Here is a 17,877-nt window from a genome sequence, read left to right on the forward strand (position 1 = left end):
TGAGTAGACGCGGGCGCGGCCCCACAGCGGATGCACACAAGAGACAGAGAGGCACACGCATGTTCTAGAGGCCCCACGTGTGGACAGGAATGGCGGCTCTGTGGGAGTCAGGGCGGGGCATCCGGAGGGCTCCCTGGAGGAGGCGGGGGTTTCAAAGGGGCTAGACTTGGAGAGCAAGTAGTCTGTGTGTGCCCTGCGCTAGGCAGTCCCGCCCCCGACCAGGGCTTGTACAGGTGCAGCTGCTTGGAGTCCAGGCTGGGGGCCAGGCAAGGCAAGGAGGCCCCACCCTGCTGCCAGGAAGGGCCGAACCTCAGCCCTGCCAAACACAGTCCTGGCCCTGGGCCTGTCCGTCCAGGCCCACGGCGTAGTGGGAGCTCCAGTCTCGCTCGAAGAGCTGCCGCAGCTGCTCCTGCACAGTGCTCACCCCCAGCTGGGTGCCGGAGGCCCTCTGGCTAACCACCAGGCCCACACCCGAGGTGCTGCTGAAGTAATCTTCTGACCAGTTGGACGTGCCTGTGGGCGGCGGGTGCGAGAGGCTGGGGATGGGGCCGCACGGGTCCCTCTGCTGCCCCGCCCAGCCTGCTGGCCACTGTGGCCGCTGAATAGTGCCGCCAGCTCTTCATCGGACGGACCTCACCCCTGCCCGCCCGCGCACGCGGGGCTCGAGGAGCTCCGTGTAGGGACTCCCCACCCGCCCTGTGAGGCCGGGTGACCGCCGGGCTGGCCGCCTCCATGGAGAGCCCTGAGCCCTTCCGCATGCAGGCCCCCTGCCTGGGGGTCCACGCTGGGGGGAGCGCCCAGCCCCCTTCAGCGCCCCGGCCCCCGCCTGGGGGGACGCGAGCCCCGTGCAGGCTGGGGTGGCCTCGCGTGGAGCCCTGGAGGGCGCAGGCCGCCGCCCGGCTTACCTATGTAGGCCGCCTTCTCTGTGACCATGAACTTGCTGTGGTTCACCCTGCTGAAAGGGATGTTGGAGTGGTTCCCCACGGGCACGATGAAGACTTTCTTGGGGGAACAGAGAGAGTGTGTCAGGGGGCAGAGAGGCCGCTGCCCAGCCCGGCCCGGGGACGGGTCCTCACCACGTCCACGGACACGTTGGCCGCGGGGTTGCTGAACGCCTGCAGGGACCGCAGGAAGGGGAACATCCTGGGGTCCGTGTTGAGCCAGCAGCTGACCAGCAGGCGCACGCGCACCCCCCTGCTGAAGGCCGCCGCCCGCAACGCCGTGTCCAGCACTGGCCAGTACCTGGGGAGGAGCAGGGCAGTGTCAGGCTCCTCAGGCCAGCGGGGCCCTGCCGGCCTGCCCCGAGGGGTCCCTACAGGTGAGCAGACAGGGCAGCCCGGCTCCCAGCTGGCCCACCTGGCGGGGTGTCTGAAGCGCGTGGTGGGGAAGTATTCCATCACCGAGACGTAGATGAACTCCCCGGCGGCCCCCATGACCGCCAGCAGCGCGTCCAGGTCCCGGGTGCGGCCGTGGGGGCAGAGTGTGGGCGGCGATGCCTGTGGGGCGGAGAGGTCCCTGAGGGGCCTGGTTCTGAGGGGCCAGTGACCCCACGCACACCCACCCTCCAGCCCTGGGAACCAGGAAGAAGGCGGGAGGCGCAGCCCGGATGGGTGGGGCCCTGGGCTGGCCTGACCCTGGAGGAAGCCCCCTGGGGGTCTCGGCCGGACCCCCACATCTGGGGACGCGTCCCTGCCTCTGAAGCCAGGTCTCCACTGTACCTGAGGGAGGTTCCTGGCTGGTAGCTGTGGCCGCCCGCCCCCCAGTTCCCTCCCCTCTCCCGCGGAGCGACAGCGTTGCTGATGCCCTGGTCCTCCCGGACCCTTCCTGGTCGAGTCAGACCACCCAGCGATGCACGTGAAGGCTCACAGGGCCACAGGGCATCCCCCACCACCCAGGCCGCCTGTCTCCCGTGGATGACGATGGCTGCAATCTCTACTGGGGTCACCCCGGGACCACAGCCCCGGACCTCGCAGATGCCATCTGCAGGGCAGGCCCAGGGTGGGCGGGGCTTCCTGTGGGCGTGGCCGGCCAGGACTCGGGTGGTGGGGCTCAGAATGGCCTCCAGGCCTGGCCGTCCTTACCGAGAAGTAGGCGGTGGTGGGCAACCCGTCAAAGCGACCCCGGAGCGGCTGGAAGCGGTTGATGTGGGAGGAGAAGTTCTGAGGCCAGGGCTTGGGGAGCACAGCCCTGGGCGCCCCCAGCACCCAGTAGGTCTGGAAGGTCTTCTCCAGGTCCTGGGCCAGGCGGCTGCAGTTGTAGATGACGGCACCAAGCTCCTTCACCTGCGGGCACCCGGGCAGGGCTGCAGGGGGTGGCCGTCTGCGGGCTGGGCGGACCTCCCACCCCACCGCCCCAGGCAGGGCTGCGGTGGGGGGGCCCTCTGGGGGGCTGGGCGGACCCCCCCACCCCGCCGCCCTGGGCAGGGCTGCAGGAGGGGCCCTCGGCTGACCCCCCCGACCCCGCCGCCCCGGGCAGGGCTGCTGCGCAGGCGCACGCCCCCACCAGGCGGCCAGTCTGCAGCACCATCGAGTCCACGTGTGCCGGGGGAGCTATAGGAAGGGGAGCACAGCGGGTCCCTGTTTTTCTTAGACTCTATGCTGCAAGGGCAATACATGTTCATTGCTGAAAAACAATAAAAAGCATAAGTGCCCAAAAAACAACTCGTTCTTCACTGCTGATGGACAATCGCTGCCAGCCTTTTGACTGATGGCTAAAGCGCTGCTTTTCCTGAAAGGGTTCCTGCTTTGTCCGCATGGCTCCTTGGACAAGATGACCTGACCATGTTTCCAGGCGGGTAAGCGACCTTCTGCAGCAATGCCTTTAGACTCCCATAAACAGTCTCTGGGTGTTTCTACCACAGGGGTGTTACAGACCTGGCTGCGTCCCCCGGGATGACTGCCCACGTGGGGACGTCAGGGGCACCAGGGTGGACGAGCTCTGGAAGGCCTCCCCTCTCAGGGCACGGGGACTCACCTGTGTCAGGGACCGCCAGTCCATGTTGGCACTGCCCACGTAGACGTGCTGCCCGTCCACCACCCAGAACTTGGAGTGCAGAACACCACCAGTGAGCCTCCCCAAGGGCACACGTCGCACCTGGGCACCTGACAAGGGTGCAGGGTGGCGGGGTGAGCCCGCTTCGTGCGGAGCTCAACTCCTTCCTCCTCACGGCAGTCCTCCTCATGGATGTTGTCCTCACCCCACTTTACAGGTGGGAAGACGGAGGCGTTGGTCAGCCCAGGGTCCCCCAGGCGGCCTGGCTCTGTGGGGATTGTCCCCGTGGCCTCTGGCTCCCAGCTGAGCCTGCACCCACAGCTCAGAGCGGCTGGACGCAGTAGGCCCCAGAGGCCACCCTGTGCTCTGGCCCGTGGGAAGGGACACGTCCAGCCCCTGGAAGCGGCCCCCGGGGAAGCCCACTCGGAGGTGCTTGCAGCCCCAGGCTCCCAGCCTCCCCCCAGGCAGCCCCAGAGCTCCTGCTGGTCCCGGGGCCCAGGAGGGCAAGCACCCACCTCGGGTTTCCAGGACCTGCAGATCAGTGGAGTTCTTGGCCGGTGTTGGGGTGCTGGTGGCCACGGCCAGGGACACGTTTCTGTCCAGCAGCTGCTGCAGCTTTTGCAGAAGGGCCTCGCCCTGTGAGAGCAGCCCAGGGTAAGAGAGAGATCACCCCATCCCACGAGGAGGGGCCCAGATCTCCCCTGAGACAGCCCCAACTGCCCACAGCTTGGTCAGACAGACGTGCAGCCTGCTGGACTTGCTGTGTGCCTGGCCCTGGCACAGCCCGCAGGCTCCGAGTCAGGGGCGAGGGCCACGCACCGGCTGCGAAGACGAGTCGTTGACCCCGATGTCGGGCCCCGTGAGGGACCAGTAGAAGGAGGCCACGTGGACGCTCTCTCGGGCGGCATCCAGGAGCTGCATCCAGGCCTGGGCCAGGGGCTGGGCGGACGGGCTGCCTGCTGCAGACCGCAGGTCCTGGGGGATGCTCTCCACAAGGACGAGCCTGCAGGGGGGGCGCTGGGTGTGAGCGCGGGAGTGGCCAGCTGGCCTCACATCACCTGCTCCGGCCGGGTCAGCAAGAGGGAGGCAGAGCCCAGGCCGAGGGGGCCGAGCTGCAGGCTGGACGGGGCAGGGCAGGCCTGACACCGGGAGTGCCCTGGGCGGGCCTGCCCGAGTGGGGGTCTGAGGGCGGGGCAGGTTGGTGCCCGGTCCCCCACCCCCACCCAAGCCCGGCGCGCTCCCCTCGGAGCTGTTGGGTCTGGGCTCCTGTGGGTATGGAGGCCCCTGGAGTCGCCAAGGCTGACCAGAGGGAGGGGCTCAGTCAGGGGGTGTGCTGGGGGTTTCCGAGAGTCCAGGACCCTATGGGAGGCAGGAGGGGCGGGCCCTGTGACCCCACCCCAGGCTTGACGGCTGCGATGGCCACCTAGTCCGAGTCCCAGGTGACAGCCTGCGTTTGCTGCCAAGAGCACTCCCCATCCCGCCCTGACAGTCAGGGTCGCCCCTCCCAGCCCACCCTCCCGGAACTCGCCTCTTCCCAGAGGAGGTGACCAAGGGCAGTGCTTGTCCCTCTGGGGAGACCCAGGCTGGGAAGGCAAGGGGCGCCCGGAGCAGAGCCTCGTGGGCTTGCCCGCCCACCGCCCCGCGGAGCCCACAGCTTGCTCACCGGCAGGAATCGCTCTGCTGATGCCGCCGCCAGGTCTCCCCTCCCGGGTGATCCCAGTCTGCACGGGAGCCAAGGCCCCCAGGCCTGGCGAGCCCTTCCTCAAGGCAGCCCTGGCTCCAGACGGAAGGGGAGGACCCCAGCCCCAGGAGGCAGGCGAGGGTCGCGGCACCCAGGCACAGCAGCACGAGTGTCACCCGTACCTGCAGAGGAGGAAGACATCTGCCGGGTTCCTGGGGGTGCAGCCACACTCTCCTGAGCGGGTCCTGGCCGCTCTGGTACTGAGACAGACCACCCCTGCCGCCAGGTGGGGCTGGCCAGGGCAGGCCCGAGGCCATGGCCCGGGGACTGGCCGCATTCCCGGGTCCTCCAGACAGGTGCCGGCAGCCCCTGGGAGGGGAGTCCTGGCCCCTCGTGGCTCCTTCTGCCCCTGCTGCTCTGGCCCGAGGTCCTGTGCAGCGGCTCAGCCCCTCCCGCGGGCCCCCAATCTCGCAGTGCTGACTGCCCTGTCCGCGGGCCGCGGGGCAGTGTGGGGCCGGGCCACGCCGGGGCCACCCGTGTGCTCAGCAGAGGCCTCAGCCCCTGAGCGGGGTGACCGGTATCGCCTGCAGCTCCGGGCCTGGGCGCGGTGAACCACGCTCCTGGGCAGCTGGGCACCGGGAGGCCACCTCGTGGGGACCCTGCAGACCCCATTCCTGCCCCAGGTGGACCCTCACACTGGCCTGGCCTGAAGCTGTCGAGTCCCTTACCCACCACTAGTGCATGCGCGCGTGCGTCCTGTGTGTGCCTGGGGTGCGTATGACCTGCTGGTTTCCCTCTCGACGCCCCCCAGGGGCGTGTGGGCGTCTGAATCTCAGTTCCTCGTTTCAACCACAGCGAGTCTGCTGCCATTTCTGCTTTCAGACTGGGTCCTCTCGATGCAGGTTCATAAATAGCTGCTTCCCTTCCCAGGCTGGGCCCCCCATCTTGGCCCTGGGCTGGCCCCTCCTGGGAGCCGGGCAGTGACCCTGGTCCTGGATGGGGGGGCCTGGTACAGAGAGAGTGTTGTTTTTCTGGGGGCCAGGGGCTGGGGGCTGCAGTGCTGTCTGAGGTCTGGGGGCTGAGTCAGGACCCCTTGATGCTGGCGGGGGTGTCCCTCTGCCCCAAAACTCTGCAGCCAGCTGGGAATGGAGGTCTTGTCCCCTCAGAGTGGTCACTCTTACAAGGAGCTGGAAACCAGGAGTACTGGATCCCGGTTGGAGTTGTTCCCCTCTGCAAAGCAGCCTCAAATGCCACCCCGAGCGGGATGCTCCACAGCTCTGAGCTGAGGCTGCCCTCCCTGGAGTGCGGGGCAGGGTCCATGCACAGTGACGTGGTCCCCCCAACCCCACTCCCCCACGCCCACCTCCAACCAACTTCTGAGGCTTCCGTGAGGGGTGGGGGCAGCCCTTCCTCCTGGCCTTGACGGCGAGTGGCCACCGCAGCCCAGGGCCTGGGGCTGGGGTCATGCTGCCCTCCTGTGAGCGCAGCTCCGCTGGGCACTGGGGCCCAAGGAGCCAGGCTGTCACACAGGCCCCGGGCTCTGGGGGTGTCCTCCCGCAGGGCCCCCAGCCCACCTCCATGTGGGGGAGGGGCAGCCATGGGAGCTGGGCCTGAGGGGTGCGGGGGGCCCAGAATGAGAGAGGGGGCTCAGAGCCCAAGGCCTGGCACCCCTCCCCACCAGGAGCCCCTTTAGAGGGAAGTCAGCATCCTCTCCCGTGCCCTGAAGAGGGGAGCTTGGGGGGCCTGCCTGCCACTCCCCTCCTCGCCCCAGGGAGGGCTCCCCAGACCCTTCACTGACGCTCATGAGAGGCGATCGGGGTGCAGTCCTGCACGAGGCCCGGGGCCCCAGGCTCCCGAGAAGGTGGGCGTGCAGCCGCCCTGCCCCCGCAGCCCCAACCCGGGGGGTGCCCAGCTGAAGCACCTGCCAGGCTACCTACCCCCTTGTGAACTACAAGGGCCTGGGGAGGCCCGCCATCCAGGGGACTCTGGGCAGCTCACCCCTGAGGACCCCGTGTGTCCAGGGGTAGGACTGGCTGTTGGGAGAGGGTGACCCACCAGCGCCGGCATCTCAAGGCTGTGTTGGGCTGGGAGACCCCAGGGGGCAGCTCTGAGCTCCCCCCACCCTGTGCTGGGCAGGTCCCAGCTGAGAGGATGGGAGCTACTGCCCTGCAGGGCCTGGGGTGCCACTGCCCACCCCAGGCTGAGCTCGTCGGGAGACCTCAGGCCCTGTGGTCCTGACTGCACAAACCAGCGGAGGAAGGGATGGTCCTCAGGCCCCGCTGGAGCTTCATGACCCTTTGGGCCCAGGGCTGCGGGCAGCACTGATCAGGAGGCAGTGGACCCCCTTCTCAGGGCCCTCGGTCCGGCCCTCCCATCTGGCCTCGCTGGCTCTTACCTCTGAGGGTCCCGCCTTGCCTTTGATCTTGGCTTCGCCAGAGACGCAGGCCCTCAGCTTGCAGGCCATTACCGCGATCACCTCCCACCTGCCTCCTCTATGCAGCCCGCTGCTTCCCCTTCTGGCCACTTCCTCTTCATCCTCCGTACCTCCCTCTGCACCCTTGACAGACATCTGGAGCCGGGTGAGCCAACTAGAGGGTGGGGCTGAGGACTTTCAGGGCCAGAGAAAAATCCCTCCCCACCCCCACCCCCACCCAAGTCACCGGCCTGTGTGTCTGAGTTACATTTGGTGCAAACCATGCGGCACTAGTGTTTTGCCTGCTAATGCCAGAGACCTAAGAGGTGTGGGTTTGATCCCCGGGTTGGGAAGATCTCCTGGAGAAGGGAATGGCAACCCACTCCAATATTCTTGCCTGCAGAATCCTATGGACAGAGGAGTCTGGTGGGCTACAGCCCACGGGTTGCACAGACTTGGACATGACTGAAGTGACTTAGCGTGCACACATGCATTGAGACTCAAAGAACCAGGTCTTGAGCAACATTGTTTATTTCTCTATAATACTGGCAGCCTAGGGATGGTATTGGTTCTGCAGCCATTGGGAACTAGGTCCCTCCAACTCTCAGTTCCCAGTTCCTAGGCTTAACTGGCAGCCTCATGGCCACACAATGACTGCTGGAGCTCAGTCATTGCCTCCTGTTTCTAGCAGAACAGGATATAAGGGGTATCCCTGAGCAAGCATGCTGGAAGTCTCACAGGGCACTTCCACTCATGTCTCATGATTCAGAATTTAGTCACATGGCTGCATCTAGCTGCAAGGGAGTCTGGGAAATGCAGGCAGCTAAGACCTCCATCCTGGAGAATGCAGGTCGGCCACTCACTGGGCTGTCTGAAAAGGCAGGCTGGTTATAGTTTGCTCAGCCTGGGTTCCCAGCACGGGTCTCTGCCTCCCTTGCCCCACCCCCTCACCCATCTGCCTGAGACTCTCTGAGGACAGGACCCTTTCCCACTCCTTCATTCAAAGTCCTCTTTGAATGAGGTCGGAATGTGTGCCCAGGCCCTGCCTCTAAGACCCCAGCAGGACAGGGCTGCAGGGGCCCTGTCCAGGGTGCTGACCTCCGGGTGACGAGGGACAGGGTAGCGGTGCCCGGGCCAGTGTGAGTGGGCTGAGAAGTGAAAGGGGAAGATGCCACTGGCTACCCCCAGATTCCTGTGCTTTCTTCCAGACACCCTGTCCCAGTTCTGCCTGGGGGTCTGCCCTCCTCTCCAGACCATAGCTGACGTTGCCTCTGCCCCCAGGTAGGGTCACTGGACACCTGAGTCTGCTGGCCCATTCTCCTTCATTAACACCTTCACTTTCCAGGACGGTGCCAGGCATTTTCAGAAGAGTTTCCCATCGCGCTCTGTGGTTTCTGCATCTGGAGACACAGGGTGGTGTCGAGTGTGGCCGCACCTTGCAGGCTCCTGAAGACGGGGTGTGCTTGCCAGTCACGGCATCTCCTCCTCCGTGAAGCCCTGTTTGTATTTTTGCTGTTGTTAATGAAGATTTGTTGACTTTTTCTTGTAGGTTTGAAGGGCTTGCCGTATTTTCCGAGTTTTCGGTCTTATAAGCGTAGAAGCATCTTACGTTACCCCGCTGCTTCATTAGACTTTTTCTCTGCAGAAAGTCTCAGACACGCAGACTGGAGGGGAGAGCGTAACAAACAGCCGTTACATGCAGCTTAGACTCCACAACTGCCGACACGCACCGCCTCTGCTTCAGGAAGGAATTTTAATTTTATTTACTGATTTATTTCATTTTTTATTTGAGGCGGTGCTGGGTCTTTCTTGCTGCACGTAGGCTTCCCTCCAGCTGCAGCAAGTGCGGCTCCTCTCTAGTTGCAGAGCACGGCTTCTCATCGTGGTGGCCTCTCTTACTGTGGAGCAGGGGCTCTAACGTGCATGGGTTTCGGTAGTTGCAGCTCCCGGGCTCTGGAGCACAGTCTCAGGAGTTGTGGCGCATGGGCTGAGTTGCTCCGTGGCATGTGGGATCCTCCCATGGATCAAAGCCGTGTCTCCTGCATTGGCAGGCAGATTCTTTACCAGCTGAGCCACAGGGAAGCCCAAGAATAATGTATTCCCTTTTCCAGCGGATCTTCCTGACCTAGGAATTGAACCGGGGTCTCCTGTATTGCAGGCAGATTCTTTACCAACTGAGCTATCAGGGAAGCCCACAACTTATATAATATTGTATTATAAATCAACTACAATAAAAATAAATAAAATAAATGAACAGAAGACACAGGGAACATTTCACTTCTAAATACTTCAGCGTGCCTTTCTAAATAAACAAATTTCCTACAGGATCACTCCTAACAAAATCAACAATTCCTTAATTTTATCAGTTTTACGGTTCATTCTGTCTTCATCCATCCCAGCTGCTGTAACAGACTGAGGGGCTTATACAGTTCTGGGGGCTGAAAGTCCAGTGTCAAGACACTAGCCAATTTGGTGTCTGGTTCTGGCTGCTCCCTGGTGCATGGCTGGATCGTCTCACTGTCTTCCTCCTTCCTAGTGGGAGGGGCCAGGGAGCCCCCTGGGGTCTCTTTGTGAGGGCACTAATCCCATTCCCAGGGGCTCCAGCCTCATGACCTAATCACCTCCCCAAGGCCCCACTTCCTAACAGCATCACATTGGGGGTTAGGTTTTAAAGATAGGCATTTGGGGGGAACATTAGACATCAGTCTATAGCGATGTTAAAACTTTCCTAATTGTCACCAAGTTGTCATTTATAGCTGATGTGTTATTGCATCCAATTGAGGTCCCCACATTGAGCTTGGTTTTTATGTCTCTTAAATCACTTCCTCACCCTCACCCCGCCCGAGACAACCTTTCCACCCCCTCCCCTTCCGCTCATGCAGTCGCTGTTCCTCTTGCCCGGGCTCCTGCACCAAGAAGTGAGCTGTAAAGCCTGGTTATGATAGGGATAGAATGAAGGCACAAAATGGGTGATTAAACAGTTACTCCCAATAGGGAAGTGTAAATAGAAAACTTGAGAGACCCCTGTAAGTTAATGATAACCGAGAAAGCAGGGTTGCTTAACCACAAAACCAAGCAGGCTGGCTTAGCAACAAAACCATTCAGCAGAAGCCCGGGACATACCCTCAAACAATAAAACAAGGTGGCCTGAGGCCCACATCCTGCCAGGGAGCTCAGTAAGTTAATGAGCCCTAGGACGTGCTCTCTCCACACATGAAAACCGGTAATTTGTGGACCTAGCTTGACCATGTAGGGACAGGCAAACTCCCCTGCTCAACCTGGAGGCGGAGCCGATAACGGAAGCATGATGTCTACCCAAAAAAGACAAAGACGTCTTCTCCCCTCCCCACTCTTCCTTTGATTATAAAACTGTAGCCCAGTAAGTGCTCGGGGCACGGCATTTCTCACCCTCCTGCTCATCACTGCACAAGCGTCCTATTCAACAAGTCACTTCTCATCTACCACTTTCAGTCTCAGGCAGACAGAGCCCTGGGGAGGATGCCAGTGGGAGGCGCTGCGTGATGCATGCCCTGGAGCTCGGGGTCCCCTTGGGGTCCAGCTCCCACGCTGTCAGCGACACAGAGCCTGATGGTTATCAAACTGGATTTCCTTCCTTGCACTTGGTGAGCAACCTGAGAGTGATCCCTTGGATGCCCTGCAGGTTTCCTTGCTTCAACTCATGTCAAATCGATTCAGACCCTTTGGTCTTCTGATTTTATTATTCTTCTACATTATCCCTGCCAGTCTTCTGTAAGGAAGTTCCTATTGATTATTCCCAACTCATACGTAACATCACAAGGTCGTCTTTTCATTCTTTTTTCTTTTATTGTTTTCTCCCACTTTTGTTGTTGTTCAGTCACTCGGTCGTGTCCGACCCTTTGTGACCCCGTGTGCGACAGCGTTCCAGGCCTCCCTGTCCCTCACTATCTCCCAGAGCTTGCTCAAACTCATGCCGATCGAGTCGGTGATGCCATCCAACCATCTCATCCTCTGTCGTCCCCTTCTCCTCCTGCCTTCAATCTTTCCCAGCATTACTGTCTTTTCCAATGAGTCAGCTCTTTGTATCAGGTGGCCAAAGTATTGGAGCTTCAGTTTCAGCATCAGTCCTTCCAGTGAATATTCAGGGTTGATCTCCTTTAGGATGGACTCTTTTGATCTCCTTGCTATTCAAGGGACTCTCAAGAGTCTTCTCCAGCACCACGGTTTGAAGGCATCAGTTCTTCCGCATTCAGCCTTTTTTATTGTCCAGCTCTCACATCTATACATGACTACTGGAAAAACCATAGCTTTGACTATTCGGACATTTGTCAGGAAAGTAATGTCTCTGCTTTTTAATACATTGTCTAGGTTTGTCATAGATTTTCTTCCAAGGAGCAGGCGTCTTTTAATTTTATGGCTGTAGTCACCTCTCAATTGAAATGTGGTTGACTTGCAATGTTGCCTTAATTTTAGGTGTACAACATAGTGATTCAATAAGTTTATAGATTACACTCCATATAAAGTTATTACAATGTAACATAATTCTCTGTGCTGTATATAACATCCCTATAACTTATTCATTTAATTATATTCTTATTAAAAATATTTGTCTGGCTGTGCCGGGTCTTAGTTGCAGCATATAGCATGTAGGTCTCTGATCAGGGATTCAGCCTGGGCCCCCTGCATGGGGAGCGCTGAGTCTTAACTCCTGGACCACCAGGAAGCCTCATAGCTCATTCATTTTATACCCAGCAGTTCGCACCTATGCCCCCAGCTCCCTGCGGAAGGAAGGCATGCCCCAGAGGGCACACAGGAGGTACCCGGCCAGGCACAGGCAGGGGTGAACTGTGAGGAAGAGCCGTGACTGGGGCTTCTGCAGGAGGAGGGGTGAGAGAGAGCAGGCAGCTTAAGGCCAGTCATGTCTGCAAGGGCCCAGCCTGGAAGCGGGTTCGTGTGAGTGAGATGGGTGTATACTTTGAAGCTGTGTGAGGATCCCAGGTACCCCCAGGTGAGTCTTCCTTTGCTCAGAGATGGCGGCTAGGCCCTCAGGGGGATGGTAAAGCATCAACTCATAGACAGCAGAGCGTGGCTCACACCCTCCCCGGGCTGTTAGACCCAGTTCTCGAGGACAGCGGCCCAGCTTGCCTCTCCGCTGGTCTGCGGTGCCTGCGGGATGGGGCGCCGTGTTCCTCCTTATGTGTGTCTGGCCCATTTTCCACCATCATCCACACAGACCAGGCAGGGCCTAAGACTTTCCGTCTGACTCCCTTTACACAGGAGAGTTTTGGGTTTCTTTTTTTTTTTTCCATCCAAAGCTGAGGCAGAGACAGACAGATAGGTTTCTTCAACTTTGAAGACAGGTGGATTTCTGCCTTTGTAGCCTGCACAGAGCATGTAGCCCTCAAAGGGCCCAGCTTTGTGCATCCCTGCCCCGCTTGGGTGGGCCAGGGCCTGGGCCAGAGAGCATCAAACCCTGGGCCAGAGGGCATCAAACTTTGGGCCAACTTCAGCTGAATATGTTCCCTGGCGTTTGGCAAAACATTTAAACATATTTTTGTTGTCATTGATCCAACATCTTGACTTCCACTTTCTTAATCCACCAAGTAGCTGCAAGAAAAACTCCCTTATCGTCCTATCCTTCTGTGCAGGCTAGGTCGCCTCAGTCGTGTCTGACTCTTTGCGACCCCATGGACTTGGCCCACCAGGCTCCTCTGTCCATGGGATTCTCCAGGCAAGAATACTGGAGTGGGCTGTCATGCCCTCCTCCAGGGCATCTTCCTGACCCAGGGATCATACCCGAATCTCTTGCATTTGCAGGCAGGTTCTTTACCACTAGTGCCACCTGGGAAGCCCCCTATCCTTCTTGTGGCTGCCTTAAATATTTCACACAGTACTTGACTTCAGAGTTTAGAATTCATTGATCTCTCCACCTTTTTGAACAAGAAAATGAGATTGGAATTTTTTGCTTCCAACTATTCTTTCAAGGATTCCATTTTAATTATTCTCTAGTATTTTACATTCACCTTTCTGGGGGTAATCCTTCACAATCACTGTAATTTTTAGCTCTCAACAATTACTTAGATTTGCTGCGTGTTTGTCAATTTGTTTACTATTTTTTCTTGTATACCACGTCTTCCTTCTGAACTCAGTGTTTTCTTCCTAAGATTATCCTTAAATAATTCTTTCACTGTGGCTCTAAGAGTAGTAAATCTTCAAGGTTTATTGTCAGAAATCATTTCTTTCTCTCTCACTCTCAAAGGGTAGTTTCTCTGGGTACGAAATTGTTGGCGGACAATTCTTTCAATAGTTTGAATATGTTGACTTAAATATAAATATATATAACATATATTTATTTATTTATTATATATATACATACACACACGTACACTTTGCTAACCGGGCCTTCGTTCTCCCAGCGCTCTCTCCGGCCGTGCCGAGCAGGGGCTTCCCTCCAGCCGAGGTGCTTGGGCTTCTCACAGCGGGGCCCCCTCCCATGGAGCGCGGGCTCTAGGCCCAGCGGGGCCCTCCCATGGAGCGCGGGCTCTAGGCCCAGCGGGGCCCCCTCCCATGGAGCGCGGGCTCTAGGCCCAGCGGGGCCCTCCCATGGAGCGCGGGCTCTAGGCCCAGCGGGGCCCCCTCCCATGGAGCGCGGGCTCTAGGCCCAGCGGGGCCCCCTCCCATGGAGCGCGGGCTCTAGGCCCAGCGGGGCCCCCTCCCATGGAGCGCGGGCTCTAGGCCCAGCGGGGCCCCCTCCCATGGAGCGCGGGCTCTAGGCCCAGCGGGGCCCTCCCATGGAGCGCGGGCTCTAGGCCCAGCGGGGCCCTCCCATGGAGCGCGGGCTCTAGGCCCAGCGGGGCCCCCTCCCATGGAGCGCGGGCTCTAGGCCCAGCGGGGCCCTCCCATGGAGCGCGGGCTCTAGGCCCAGCGGGGCCCTCCCATGGAGCGCGGGCTCTAGGCCCAGCGGGGCCCCCTCCAATGGAGCGCGGGCTCTAGGCCCAGCGGGGCCCCCTCCCATGGAGCGCGGGCTCTAGGCCCAGCGGGGCCCTCCCATGGAGCGCGGGCTCTAGGCCCAGCGGGGCCCTCCCATGGAGCGCGGGCTCTAGGCCCAGCGGGGCCCTCCCATGGAGCGCGGGCTCTAGGCCCAGCGGGGCCCCCTCCCATGGAGCGCGGGCTCTAGGCCCAGCGGGGCCCCCTCCCATGGAGCGCGGGCTCTAGGCCCAGCGGGGCCCTCCCATGGAGCGCGGGCTCTAGGCCCACAAGCTTCAGTCGTCGCAGCGCCTGGGCTCAGTATTCTGGCACAGAGGCTTAGTTGCCCCGTGGGATGTGAAATCTTCCCTGACCAGGAGTCAAACCTGTGTCCCCTGCATTGGAAGGCAGATTCTTAACCACTAGACCACCAGGGAAGTCATCAAAATTTATTCTTATACACCCTTCTTGGGACTTGTGAGAACGTATGCCTTTGATCATTTCTCGGAAGTTCGCAGCTACTGTCTCTTGTATGCACTTTCTTTACCCCCACTCTGAGTCTCAGATTAACCGTATGCAGAACCCTGACACTGTAGCCTCCACGCCTCACAGTCTCTGGTCACATGCTACATCTATCCTCCTCCTTTTCTGCATCTGGCTGATTTCCAGTGATCAACTTTCCCATTTACTGTTTGTTTCTACCGCTCTGTTTCTTAGCTGGTCAGCTTTCCCCACGGTCCCAGCTTCTTACTGCAGACACTTCCCCCTCTCACCCAGAACCTGGGAACAGACAAGCCTCCTTGCCCTGTCACTGGGGCCGCGGGGAGAATTTTTCTGGCCCCTTTCCCTCTGTGTACAAACTTTTGAACACCCAGCTCTGAACAGGATTCTTCATATCACCTCGCCTCTTACCGGGCACAAGCCTTATCTTCTGACTCTGTATGGACAGAAAACAGCACGTGCTTTGGCGTCAGGGGTTTGTACGGACGATAACTGCCCCTGGAAGCGGTGCCCTCTCTGTTTCCTCACCCATCCTGCCCCTCATTCCCCACCTAACTTCTGGTGCCTGGGGGCTTCCCTTTCTGTCTTCTTATCTCAGCTTTGTGTCTAATTCTCATTTCATTTTCAGCAGCACTTCTGGGCTTCCCAGTTGGTAGAGATGAAGCTGTAGGCAGAGGCAGAGAGGTGGGACGAGGATGGCTGCCAAGATTCAGAGTGGACAGGCTGGGTCTGAGCAGACTCACAAAACTAGCAGGGGGAGGGGCACCAGCCCTCAGCCTGCCAGGGCCGCCAGGGCTCGTGGGGTCAAGATTCATAAGAGAAGGGGGAGCTGGAGAGAGAGCCGGCCCTCTGTGCATAGTCCGCTGGTGGCATTTGTTGACTCTCATGCTGCACAGGGCTCAGAGGCTGAGCATGGAGTGAATGAAAAGTTGAACCAAGCACAACAATATTATGGTTCTGGGAAGGCAAAATGGAGTTCAGGATCTTTGTCAAAGGAGGAGAAAGCTGGTCAGCTCACCTGAGTCTCCACTGGGATCCCAGGAGGGCTGAGCCCAGAACCACCAGCAATCAGGAGGTGGACCAGCCTGAGTGCCTCTCAGACCAGCTCAGACCAGCTCAGTCCCTCCAGTGGGGGACAGGGTGATTCTCACTGATGAAATATAGCATTGTCTAGAGACTGCACTTTCCTCAAAAAATCTATTTTTAGATTAACAAAAGAAGTTTGGCTGCGCTGCGTCTTTGCTGGGGTGCGTAGGTTCTTCGCTGATGAACATGGGCTCTCTCTAGCTGCTGAGTGGGGGCTACCCTCCAGGTGTGGTGCGCGGGCACCGCGGCGGCTCTCTGGTTGTGGAGCACAGGCTCTGGGGCACATGGGCTTCAGTAGCTGTGGATCCTGGGCTTAGTTGCCCCGTGGCATGTGGAATCTTCCTGGACTGGGGATCAAACCCGTGTGCCCCGCATTGGCAGGCAGATTCTCAACACTGGACCGCCGGGGAAGCCCCTGTTTATTTTTATCCATACATTTACGTGGCTGAACTGAGTCTTAGTCGTGGCACACGGGGTCTTTAGTGGTGGCCTGTGGGATCTAGTTCCCCAACCAGGGATCAAACCTGCATTAGGGGCATGGAGCCTCTAGACCACAAGGGAAGTCCCTCTGCACTTTTTTTCCACTCACAATATTTATCGCTTTATTTTACTTCACTTTTTTATGTCAAGAATTACCAGGCACATCAAGAAACAGAACCAAGTATAAAAGCAGGGGATCCAGGTTCTGGAGCTATTGAACACCACCTCTGAGATAACCACGATTAACATATTCAGAACAATAAATGGCAAGTCAGAAATTTTTACTCAGAGATGTGAAACAATTTTTTTTTACAAATCAAATAGAAATTCTAGAACTAAAAATAAAATAACTAAAGTAAATAGTGCAAGAGATGGGCTACTGGACAGCTGAGCAGAAATGAAGAGAGGGCTGGTGAACTGCAATTTGTGCTGAGTCACTTCAGTCGTGTACAACTCTTTGTGGCCCCGTGGACTGTAGCCCACCAGGCTCCTCTGTCCGTGGGATTCTCCAGGCAAGAACACTGGAGTGCATTGCCATTCCCTCCTCCAGGGGATCTTCCCAACCCAGGGATCGAACCCATGTCTCTTGTCTCCGGCATTGGCAGGTGGGTCCTTTACCACTGGTGCCACCTGGGACAGCTGAACTGTAATTTAGGGCAGCAGAAACAAAAGACTGAAGCACAAAGAGAGACAATGTGTAGGAGACACAGAAAAGAGCATCAGAGACATAGACCACGGCGTAAAGGTCTTACGGACGAACAGAGTCCAAGAAAGGCAGGCTGGAAACGGGGCGGAGCAAGCTCTGAAGAAGGATGGGTGAGGCTTTTCTAAAACTGATGACAGACAGACAAAGCAAGACACTCTAAGAAGTTTCATAACTCCTGGCACAGATAAATACAAATACGTTCCTGAGCACGCTGTAGCAAAACCACTGAAAAATGAATAGCAAAGGGAAAATCTAAAATAGAAAAAAAGCCACTAGCACAAAAGGACAAAAGGAACACTTTGATTCCTGCACATAAGCAGTGAAACCCAGAGGACGACGGACGGACATTTCCTAAGGGTCAGAAGACAGTGACTGCCGACTGAGACCCTTACAGCGAGGGAGAGAGAAAGGCAAAACAAGACACTTCTACCCCTGACCCCGCATCTAAGAAATGCAGAGACCTCATCAGAGGAAAATTCCACTGAAAACACACAAAATGGAGGTCTTTTGGAAAATGACCACAGACAGAAACCAGGAAATCTAGGAGGGAACACAGAACACCAGAGGCACATGTGCTGGTGAGTGCGCACGGACCGCGAGAGCGAGAGCCGCCTCGGGCTTCCAGTGTCTGTGGGGACGGGGCAGGTGCGGGGACGGGGCAGGTGCGGGGACAGAAGAGCAGGTGTGGGGACGGGGCAGGTACGGGGACAGAAGAGCAGGTGCGGGGACGGGGCAGGTGCGGGGACAGAAGAGCAGGTGTGGGGACGGGGCAGGTGTGGGGACGGGGCAGGTGCGGGGACGGGGCAGGTGCGGGGAGGGGGCAGGTGTGGGGACGGGGCAGGTGCGGGGACGGGGCAGGTGCGGGGAGGGGGCAGGTGTGGGGACGGGGCAGGTGTGGGGACGGGGCAGGTGCGGGGACGGGGCAGGTGCGGGGAGGGGGCAGGTGCGGGGAGGGGGCAGGTGCGGGGACGGGGCAGGTGCGGGGACGGGGCAGGTGCGGGGACGGGGCAGGTGCGGGGAGGGGGCAGGTGTGGGGAGGGGGCAGGTGCGGGGACAGAAGGTGTGGGGACAGGT

General features: G+C 59.1%; 1 protein-coding gene across 1 annotated transcript; it reads right to left on the reverse strand.

Moving 5' to 3' along the window:
- Positions 1–41: 41 nt before the first annotated feature.
- Positions 42–7,190, reverse strand: PLD4 (phospholipase D family member 4). Its single transcript, XM_081546716.1, has 10 exons — positions 7,068–7,190; positions 4,655–4,854; positions 3,811–3,994; positions 3,507–3,627; positions 2,974–3,101; positions 2,082–2,282; positions 1,357–1,496; positions 1,077–1,242; positions 906–1,002; positions 42–513 (listed from the first exon to the last, which is right to left on the reverse strand). The coding sequence occupies exons 1-10, from the start codon at positions 7,134–7,136 to the stop codon at positions 311–313; spliced, it is 1,509 nt and encodes a 502-aa protein (XP_081402842.1). The 5' UTR covers positions 7,137–7,190; the 3' UTR covers positions 42–310.
- Between the last annotated feature and the right edge of the window lie 10,687 nt (positions 7,191–17,877).

The sequence above is a fragment of the Giraffa tippelskirchi genome, chromosome 12 (genome assembly GCF_054371585.1).
Source record: "Giraffa tippelskirchi isolate mGirTip1 chromosome 12, T2T-mGirTip1v1.2.pri, whole genome shotgun sequence".
NCBI lineage: Eukaryota > Metazoa > Chordata > Mammalia > Artiodactyla > Giraffidae > Giraffa > Giraffa tippelskirchi.

Bases quoted from the DNA above. Each gene is read 5' to 3' on its own strand.
- PLD4 (XM_081546716.1), bottom strand. From the start codon at position 7,136: ATGGCCTGCAAGCTGAGGGCCTGCGTCTCTGGCGAAGCCAAGATCAAA. The intron at 2,283-2,973 runs GTGAGTCCCCGT...GGGTGCCCGCAG, and splicing joins ACTGGCGGTCCCTGACACAG to GTGAAGGAGCTTGGTGCCGT. The intron at 1,243-1,356 runs GTGGGCCAGCTG...GCTCCTCCCCAG, and splicing joins CGCTTCAGACACCCCGCCAG to GTACTGGCCAGTGCTGGACA.